The sequence below is a fragment of the Montipora capricornis genome, chromosome 13, assembly GCF_036669925.1.
Source record: "Montipora capricornis isolate CH-2021 chromosome 13, ASM3666992v2, whole genome shotgun sequence".
Taxonomy (NCBI): Eukaryota; Metazoa; Cnidaria; class Anthozoa; order Scleractinia; family Acroporidae; genus Montipora; species Montipora capricornis.
In genome coordinates this window covers 30619990-30630639 of record NC_090895.1, presented here as the reverse complement: position 1 = coordinate 30630639, position 10650 = coordinate 30619990, and the positions used below count along the sequence as shown (strand labels likewise).

At 37.1% G+C, this 10650-nt stretch overlaps 1 protein-coding gene across 2 annotated transcripts in view; it reads right to left on the bottom strand.

Annotated features, from left to right (window-relative positions):
* The window catches only part of LOC138029341 (centromere protein I-like), a 16165-nt gene extending 5522 nt beyond the window's left edge, over positions 1-10643 (bottom strand). Inside the window, exons 1-18 of one of the 2 annotated variants that reach the window (XM_068877077.1) lie at positions 10422-10643; positions 10206-10343; positions 9311-9429; positions 8572-8679; positions 7947-7995; positions 7562-7608; positions 6773-6862; positions 6214-6270; positions 5842-5910; positions 5299-5433; positions 3886-4006; positions 2924-3009; positions 2586-2703; positions 2354-2418; positions 1694-1797; positions 1325-1427; positions 1176-1229; positions 968-1092 (exon numbers count right to left, since the gene is read on the bottom strand). In XM_068877077.1, coding sequence (XP_068733178.1) covers positions 968-1092; positions 1176-1229; positions 1325-1427; positions 1694-1797; positions 2354-2418; positions 2586-2703; positions 2924-3009; positions 3886-4006; positions 5299-5433; positions 5842-5910; positions 6214-6270; positions 6773-6862; positions 7562-7608; positions 7947-7995; positions 8572-8679; positions 9311-9429; positions 10206-10343; positions 10422-10491 — 1658 coding nt within the window. In that variant the 5' untranslated portion in view covers positions 10492-10643. The remainder of the gene's footprint in view (positions 1-967; positions 1093-1175; positions 1230-1324; positions 1428-1693; positions 1798-2353; positions 2419-2585; positions 2704-2923; positions 3010-3885; positions 4007-5298; positions 5434-5841; positions 5911-6213; positions 6271-6772; positions 6863-7561; positions 7609-7946; positions 7996-8571; positions 8680-9310; positions 9430-10205; positions 10344-10421) is intronic. The other variant, XM_068877078.1, reaches the window with a different exon arrangement.
* Between the last annotated feature and the right edge of the window lie 7 nt (positions 10644-10650).

The window sequence follows — 10650 nt, the reverse complement described above, 5'->3', positions numbered from 1 at the left end:
GGCTCTTTTCTAAACTATAAAGTGAAATGCACATGTAGCTTGAGATACGCAAAGTTAAATCCAACCATCACCTTTTTTTGCGAGGCTTCCTGCGCCGATCCGAGCACTATGTTTAAGAAAATATGGTAACCCATTGCGAAAAAGTTTGCCGGTTACCATACGACCCACCCCAAATGTCGCACTTGTGGAACCCGCATTTTTTGGCGGGAAGTTGCATAGCAAGTGTACTCCTGCTACTTGACATGACGTTTTCGTAAAACAAGCAAAAATTATGAAGAGAACCAAAAAACAACAAACAACAAGAGAGAGAGCAAGAAAGAGCAGAAATAAAGAGAGGAAGTTATAGTGACGAACAACGGAAGAAAGAGTAAGCACAGAAAAAATCACGAGTACGATAAAACAGGCTGGATAATGGTGAAGACAAACGGCGAAAAGAGCAAGAAAGAGCTCGGGAAAATTAGCAGTAATGAGCGGCAGGCCGGACTGGTCGTATGGTAAGCAGACCAGTTATTATTTAAAAAAATGCGGTCGATCCCTATATGATAGCCAACCAACCTTAACCCTAATCTTTCATCACTATAAAAATCAGTAAGTAAGTAAGTAAAGTCTTTATTTCATGAGGGTGAGCACGTAATAGCAGAAGCTAATAAACGTGTGGCCCTTGTGCTTAGACCTAATATATACGTGGGGGCGGAAGGACCGGTTACTGTTCTAAAAATTATTTGAAAACAAAAACAGAAATCAATAGTAATTGAGGAGCACCGCTCTTAGACTTGCCTAAAAACATCTATTACGTTTGTCAGTCCATATCTTGCAAATCAAGAGGATTGAATTGGTGTTTACGATATCATAGTGATCTGAACAAGTTCATCACGCCAAAAGGCTATGTTTGCCCCAATAACATCTGTAATCACTTTTCTTAGACTTGGTAAATCTACCCGAAAAACTTATATATTTAACAACGTACTTTACGACGATTTGACACAATCTTGAGACAGCCATTGAGTTATCTGAAAACAGCATCCTGTAAATGATGCCTGATGATGGAATCTCCACAAAAGGAAGGGAGAACTGTCGATGGGCAGTTGATACCTACAAAGAAACGAGAAAACCAAAATGCTGCCTATCTTTTATTTCAATTAACCAATATTGATTTGATGCAATTTAGAACTCACCAATTCGAAAAAATTCAAAACCCAATGCTGCAAAAGGGCGTGGTCTTCTTCGACCTGTCATTAAGAAGGAACAGACACAAAATAAGAAATGACTTGATAAAAATAAGAAATATGTGATAATTGTGTGACAAGTTATGTCAAACAGATACCTGGAGTCCTACAACACAAATCTTGTCCACAAACTGAATAAAGTCATACACAGTCTTTAGGGGATCAAACGGTGCCACTTCATCTTCAACAAACATCGACACACTGCAATATTGTTACAAAAACCCACAAAGTCAAAAGGCCATTTTTTTGTATAGTGCTATACAGTATATGCAACTAACTTGTCTGTCCCAACAAAAAGTACCATGTAATCTCTAAACGTTTGCATTAGCTCTTTGACATGGGGGTTTGATAATGAAAATGAGTTGCATATGTTAACAAATTTTAATGATGATGTTCCCTATTACTACCACTACCACTATACTACTACAGTAACTGCCTTTAGCAGTATGGCTAATTTCCCCTCATACCATGCTATGTTTGATCTTTCCTCCTGAAGTAATTCTTGTTGCCTTGGTAACTCAACAGCCAAGAAATTTCTCAACAAACTGGTAAAACAGTACATTATTTGGCACTAAAGCAAAAAATGAAAAACATGTACAATTTACACTTTACTGATGAAGGACTTGGTTTGATGTTCAGTTATAAAGTTCCTTTGACTGGTAAACCATGTAACCACTAAACTGACCATTCATTGTTTTAATGATCGACCAATAAACCTACCCTCCCACCTTCAGTTTGAGAAGAGTATTAAACTCAGTTGTCAAGTCATACATTCAGTGTTGGTAGGAATGGACAGTTGACCAACACACAACAATACAGAGGCTTCCCGAAAAAAGAGCAAATTGGGCCGACAGTTGACAGATAAGAAAGTTCAAATCCTTCTCTCTTTTTAGTGGCAGGACCATAACATTAACAATTAACCCTAGCATTGCTAGAACCTAGATACAAACTGTTTTATGGTGGATGCAGGTTGCACTGTGAGACAGTTTGATGGGGTTCCCAAAAATAATACACAGAATGAGAGCTGTTCTGGGACTTACCGTAAATGGAAAAGTTATGGTTGGTAAAACAGACAGACAGCAGAAAACAAGTCAGTGTTTTTTGTAAAAGCTGGCTGGCTGGCTCACCTTGGTGTAAACTGATGAGGAGAAAAAAAGTTTTCTGAGGTGTTCAAGGATTAAGTCATTGAAACCTAAAAGAAGAATGACATGCATATACCCAAATGTTATGCTTGACCCAATGCAAAACCAGTAAAACAAGAGACTTTCATGCAATATAATAAAAGGCCCTCAGTCTTAAACTTCATGAGATATGGAAGGAAGGCAGCTGATCATAAGCAATCTGTTTATATCTACTCACGTTGAAATGGCCATAAGCTTAACTGAGCAATGAGTTTCAGTAACAGTGGTCTGAAGTCTTTTCCATTCCATGTAAACAGGTACTGCACCAAAAAGGCTTCCAAGGCAGGTATAGACTCCTTGGAAGGAATACATAGCACTACATGAGAATTAACCTTTTGATCAGATGATTACAGAGGAACCTGCAAAGCAATTTCCCTAGAACACTCAAATATTCTCTAAAGGGCTATTGTTTTAAAAAAGTCCTTCACAACACATTACACTTTTATCAGAAATCCTTAAACTTAATTATACACAACAATTTGACGCCACATTCTTGTACTCAGAATGTATACTTACCTGAATAAAACATGTAAAATTCTCCAGTTTCTGCAATAGTAACATGCTGCTTGCATCTGCATAAGCCTCTGATCCAGTAAAAAATTCTGAATGCAAAAGAAAACTCATGAACCTACAGGTTAACACTGACACAATAAAATTTTGCTATTCATAACAAAATCTGTTCTGACAATAACAAATTTGAACTTGCCTGGGAATTTAAAAAAAAGCCCATAAAAAGATTCTCACGAAGAGTTTTAATTGTAAGAGGTTTTGTAGGTTAATCAAAACACAATTTTTCATACAGGTCTGTATTTGCAACTGTATATTCAATGAAGTCAGTTCTTCATTTATATCTTAAGAATTAATCTGGTCCAACACTTGGTGAATAACTCTCCTTAACATTATGGCTATTGTCTCTCGTGTGGTCAACATACATGACAAGGCATTTTGTTGTGGGTTCCTTAACCCTCCTGAGAGAGACTTATAGACTTTACTCTGGCTAATGCCAGACAATTTTACTTGCCAATTGTGGGCACATATAAGGTGCGAATGGGTTATTATCCCTCAAAAATCAATTTTTACGAGAAAGAAGTCTTATAATTTTAAGATGAAAATAACGTTATTATAAAGCCAAACCTAGTAAAAGGATTGAAGATGTGCTGAGCAATAATAATTTTGTGATATTATTATTCGTAGTATATATACTAAAACAGTGAGATCATAATATAGCACAAAAAGATGATTTTAACTCATTTATTCCTGAAACGATTGCAATATATTCGGTTGCTCAGAGGTGAGTAGCAAAGGATATTCAGAGTGTGAGTAGCCAATCAGAGCGTACCTTCAATGCTATTCACTGTTTTAGTATAATTATGCTCAGTGTAGGTGGCTAGTGGCGGATATTTACCTCGCTGCTTCACACCTTGGTAAATAGCCACCACTAGCCACCTGCACTTCAGTGAATAGCTGTTAATTATTACCTTCACACAAAGAATGATTGAGCCAGAAGTTTAATCTCTGAAGCACAACAAACTCTGGGTTACAGGACAATGCATGTTGTAAGAGAGGAGAGTTGAGGACACAAGCAACCTGACTTGGAAACTGAAGAAAACAAAAGAGAATCAGTGTGGTGAAACCAAGAAATTCATTCTTGTTTTTTTTTTTGGCATGATTTCATTATGGTGGAAGAATAACATCTTACTAATGGCAAGCCTAGTGGCAACTGTGTGCCGGTACATGGCTCAATTGGTTGTGGGTTCTGATCGACCCAGAGATTTTGTCACTTTCTATTGAACAGATAGAATTTTAAGAGTGTTAAAATAACATACGATGAGTCAGACCCTTCACGTTACCTACAATAATAGTAGTACATTAGCTTTTTTAACCTTGCTAGTATCAAGCAAACCAGAAAGTATTTTGTATTCAAAACTAAAGAAATACAGTTACTTAGTCGAATTGTAAATGTTACGATTGGTAATGCTTCTGCATGTTTTCTTTACGGGTTGTGCAAAAACATCTTGATAAAGGGCTATAAGTTCTCAATGCAGCTTCAAGAGCATGGGGATGATCATACACTGTATAACGCCCAGTAATATAATCCAGCTCTATTGCAGTTTCCTGTCTCGTGGCAACAGATTCGACTGAGAACTTTAATACTGACCTTTAACAGCTGTTCCTGACAATCTCTTTTATAGGACTTCAAGCATCTTCAGAGTAGCCTTTTATGCTTAGTTATGTTTGCTATCATTCATTTTCATCATTTTTATTTAATTGTGTAAAGAGTGCTGAGATCTTTTTGGATAAGCACTGCATAGGCTACAAGCTGGGGTTTTGCTAAAAGCAGGCCCGCAGCCCAGCGGCCCGCCACGGCCCAGCGGCCCGCGGCCCACGGCGGCCCGGCGGTACGGAGGCCCGGTAGCCCACTCCTCCTTTTCCACTGTTTTTTTGTCTAGCGGTAAATCCACGCGCATGCACAGATCTGCATCGGGTTTGGGCGTGCAAAATGGACGACGGTAGACGACGGTGAGTTTAAATTCGTTTACCATTTTAATCATTTGAATCCTTGTTTCTGTTTGTTGTTGTAAACAGACGAACACATCAGAGAATGACAACATTTTTCACTCAGCAACATGCAACTAAAGAAAGGATTGAAATGATTATTAAATGGTAAACGAATTCAAACTCACCGTCTTTCATTTTTCGTGCCCAAACCCGATGCAAATCTGAGCATGCGCGCGGATTTACCGCTAGACAACAAAATTGTGTGGGCCTCTGGGCCACCGAGCCGTGGGCCGCGGGCCGCTGGGCCTTCAGGCCGCCGGGCTGCTGGGCCGTGGGCCGCGGGCCTGCTTTTAGCAAAACCCTACAAGCTGACTCCTTTCACTTCTACATACCTCAACAATGTCAATACTGTTGAGAAGATCTTTGAAAGAAGAAGGCTGCTCACTAGAAATCTTCTTTTCTGGCAATACAGTGGTATATATTTCAGGAATGCTGACCCTGTGACAGAACTTCCTTTTCTTGGGTAACTGCAAGTAGAGCACCACACTAATACAACAATCTCATGGTGGAAAAATGTCTATACTTTCAAAAGAAAATTCTCAAGGCAGACAAATACAACCATTCTTGATCCCTTCTTAATGGACTAATATGTATTGTAAATTTCGTATTGTGCATTATGTACATACAGTTATTCATGACTTGTTATCCTGTGTATATAAGAAGATTAATCATGTGGTTCATGATAGGATCAGTGTATAGGTGGTTTTCACCTGACGTCACAGCAGCCATGTTGGTGCACAGAACAATAGAGAAAAAAGTCTTTTGGGAATTTGATTCTATTATAATGAAAAACATGAGCCATAATTTGCTATTGTTTTGTGCACCAACATGGCCATCTCATCACGTGATTGAAAACCATCTATTAGTGTACTTACTGGAGACTTGCATGTTACTCCCACTGAAAGGAGGAAGCTGTCCAGCAAAATTGGTGCATTGTATCTAGTCTAAAAATGATAAAGACTTACCCATAAGCTAATTAATACAAGAATGTTTGACAAACCAGGAGTCACTGCATCAGCAGGGTAAAAATTTTTTTTAATAAAGCAAAGAATGAGAAGAGATTTTAAACTACTTTTGTTATCTGTAGAATGACAGATTATAAGCCGTACAAAAGACTGCAATGTAAGATATTATTTTCCACCTTTGTGGGGATAATTTATTGATTGGAGCTAATTACTTAGCTACACAGACCCTGGAGTATCCCAATATTTTCATCTCCGTCAATAATATTATTTGTAAATTATTACCTGGACTTTCTTGATTGCCTCTCTCCAAGACATGTCTGATTCCTTAAACCACAGTTTCTAAGAAAGAGTGGCCAGTAGATTGGTAAATGAACTGAGTGGTTTTCGTGAAGTTAGTAACAAAGAACTGTAATGATCGATACAATGGTTCAAGCTTTTGGAAAGATAACCTTTAGGTTGAAACATCAGATGAGGTTTTAAGATTAGGACTGTTCAATGTTTAAATTATACTTAACAGTGATCCCTCTAGCAACTGATTGCTTGGAGATGTGATACATGTAATAATCAAGTAATGGTGACAATCTACAATGTATAATCACCATATTCAAAGGTTACATTATGGTCAGCTGCTTGGGGCAAATAACTGAACTCACCATGACTTTTCACAGACTGTTTTCTTTTAAAAACCAGACATTAATAAAATTCCCTGGTCGTAAAACCTTAATGATACCTACCTTGTGAAGAACTTACATGAAACTCCTAGAAATTTTGAGAATTTTTAAAGAACTGTTGTTAAGAATTTCTAGGGCCATAACTTCATAAATAATCCACAAATGCATACCTTATTTGAAGATGATGATGCCAAACTTACAAGATTTGGACAGTGTATCTTGTAGATGGAAAGTAAGCCAACCAAGTGTGGTTTGATTCCCTGAGCATATAAAGAGTTCAATTGAGCATGTTATAGGCAATGGGAGAGAAACAGATGGCAAAGAATTTTGTCAAAACTGAGGTAAGGAAAAGGAGAAAGGAATTCTCTGAATGAACAATGACAAAAGACACTTAAGACATTGGTAAACCAATTCAGGAGGGGCGCAGAAGAGACAAAGGTTAAACCATCAAAGGCAATGGTCCAGAGATCAACAGTAAAGCCAACCAACAATAAACAACATTCAAAGATTTGGAAATTAAATGTAGTGAAGTTATTTTCAATGGAAAATATATTTGAAAGAGATATTAGGACTGACTGTGATCAACAACCTCAACAATAATGCTTTGTCATTGGTTACAGTCTATAGCACACTGTTGAATACCCAGGAATACATACAGTCTCAAAATGCTATCAACTTTTCAACTGCAGCAGCTCTTGATATTTCGGATACATCATTGAGAGATGGATTTGTGCACACACGTATAATTAATTCCTAACATTGTAGAGAAAGGGTGGCCAAGTGCGGCCAAGTTACAGCCTCAACTTGATTCAACCTTTGTGATAGAAGAGCTAATAAGTTTAAATGTGTTTAAACCAATTCAAGATCGATCAATTCAATTGCGGTGGCAGATGGTTTCAGCAACACTGAATAGATGTTGAAGTAAATGAGTTAGTAGGTTGTCTGGCCTTTAGACTCACCATTCGGCTTTGGAGATCTAAAAGCTTTTTAATCCTGAAGTGCTGCACTATAAATTAATAAAATTTTAATTTAGAATGGATCATTATTTTAACTTCTCTAAATATTTTTTTTAATGAACATGAATCTCTGTGGTGCAAACTACAGCTGGCGGCAGGTCATCACATGTTGCAAGTAAATGGCTACTGATGCTTGCATTTATCTCAAAGAAGACAATCAGTGACCAGGTAAACACTTTCATCAGAGAAGAAAATCACATCATTATCCTGGTAGTTATCATCTTGAAAAGTAACATTTTGTTAAGACAGGAAACCAGTACTTGTATAAGTGTTAACTCCAAGAGTCAATAAATGTATAGGAACAACTGTAATTATTATTATTACTCACCATCCTCTTTTCTGGTCAGATAATAAAGGAGATGACAGATATGGGGACACTAAAGAGGAAAGAAAACAATATCGTAATTACTATTTCAATGCAATGTTTTTTACGTTAAGAATAGGTCAAGTCATTTAACAGGACAGGACAGGAGGATTGGATGATTGGTTGAGATCTTCATTTTCCATCAAATGGAATAGTTAAACAGTTATTTTAGTTAGGGTTAGGGTTAAATTTCTCAAATTACTGATCACTAGTTTTTTTATTTATTAAAAGGTTATTCCAATCCAGAAAGACCATGCTTACAGTATAATAAGGAGCACATTCACCTGAATATATCCAGACAAACTGTTGAGAGTTAATATCCAAAATTATTATTATTTATTATTATTATTATTATTATTATTAATTTTAAAATCTCTGAAGGTTTGTGAGTACAGAAACCATCTTGCGCTTTATTTTATGTTAAAACTAAAACAAAATTACATTTTACTATATACTCCTTTGTTTGAAAAACTGTCCCATAAGGCCACTTGGGTAAGGTGCCTGAGATGAAGCAAGTTGTAGAAAGAGATTTAAAGAGTAAAATACTAAAAATCAAAATTTCTTTATTAAATTTCTTTCTTTAACTTACCAACATATTACTTTCCAAGAAAAGAAAAAATACTCCATACAAAGAATGCAAATCTTTCAGGTCATCGATTAGGTTAAATATTATTAATATCCATCGAACCAACAAAACCTGGAAAGACAGATGTGAAAAAGAAAGAAGTAACTAAGGATAATAATAATGTAGAAGTAAAAATACAGATTGGACTGTCACCATCATCCAAACCTTTTTGCCATCCTTATTCATCTTTTCCACATTTGTCCACTAATCTCTGTTGTTAATTTGCTGGGTTTGGCCCAAATCAACTAACATCAACAGGGAATTAATAACTGACATAAAAAACGAGTTTAAGTCACCTTCAACAAGGTTGAAGGACTCCACCATCTTGCAGTTTGAACCCAAAGGAGAGAACCTCGTGCTGTATTGCCCTTAAAGTTCAATTTCATTGTGCTTGTTAATTCACAAAATTTTGAGAACCTTTGACCCATTGACTCCTGGGACTGAGACTAACGTCAGACAATTTTACTTATCAACTGGGCACGTGCAAGGGTGCCTGGGGAGTCAATGGGTTAATAACATTTCTGTATTTAGGCAACATGGCAAGTAGTCCATTTCCCAATTTACTTTGAGCCTCGTTTTGAAAGTCTAAATGCAAAGCCTTTGTCACTTCAAATTCACTTCAAAACTTGATTGAAAATGAGCCTGAGGTGAATATGGAAATGGCTTATTATCATTGAAACAACAATTTTGTCGATACATGTACCTTCATATTAAGAGACAATTTGTTGGTGCACATCCTGGAAGCCACTTTGACAACAGCTGATGAAGGAACTAACCCCTGAGGAATGAGGCACTTTACAAGTCTAGATGATACACTATCAGCTAAAAAAAAGGAAGTAATTTACAAAGTCTTAAGGAAAGGAAAGGAAAGGAAAGGAAAGGAAAGGAAAGGAACTTTTTTATTGTCTAGTTGTTCGTAAGCGCTGGAGCACTAATTGGGGACACTGTAAACTGAAATTAATGATGACAGCAAATCAAGTCAAATGTTGGTTTTTGAGGAGAGGGGAAACTGGAGTACCCGAAGAAAACCTCTCGGTGCAGAGTAGAGAACCAACAAACTCAACCCACATGATGCCGAGTCAGGGAATCGAACTCAGGCCACATTGGTGGGAGGCGATTGCTCTCACCACTGCGCCATCCCTGCACCCCTAAACAAATCAATCATTACCTTCCTTAAATATTATGAGGCACCCCTCTGGTACTCAGGACTGTTCAGTTTAAATATCATCAACAAAACTATCAAACTCCTATGTAGTTAATTTAAGCTTAATTTAAATTATTGCCTTGGGGTTATCTAACATCATCTAGGTCCACTCAAAAACTATGTCCCCTTTAACCCCCAATAGTGCCACTTATAGATTTTACTCTGTCTAACGCCAGGCGAGTTTACTTGTCAATGGTGGCCCCCTCTGGGCTTACAGGGTTAGTAAGATATCTTGTAAGTTAGAAATGCACTTTTATTAACTTAAAACGTTATTAACATTAGGTTTTTTTTTTAGTTTTTGCACAAATTCTTTGTTGGGCCAATGATCCAACAATTTTAGGATTCATCTAACGACTTTCCCATAGTAACAACACTATAGATAATGAATTCTAACCATATTTTGCACTGGTAACGAGCTTGACCAAATTCTCCACTTGATCGTGCTGTAATCCGTTGTTATGAGCTACGTCTTCAATCATTTCAACTGCAAGTGCAGTTTCCACCTTGATCCGAGCTTTTGGACCAGATAAATCTGCAGACATAAGCGTATCACAAATTGATCCTATGAGAACCAATACCAACAAGGTGATCAGACATTTGACCTTTATACCTTGTTTCAGCAAAAAATCAAGGGATTCGTCCAATTTGACAGAGCTTGATGAATCATTGGTCATGACCATTTCCCAATGTAAGGTTAAAAACAGCTGATTAGTTCATTGTAGCAAGCTGACAACAGCTGATATATATTTTTAAGGTACTTTTCAGAGGAACTATCCTTTGTTTTTCCACGCTTTTCAGTCGCGCCAAAATTCGAACGGGGAAATATTATCCCAGAAGTC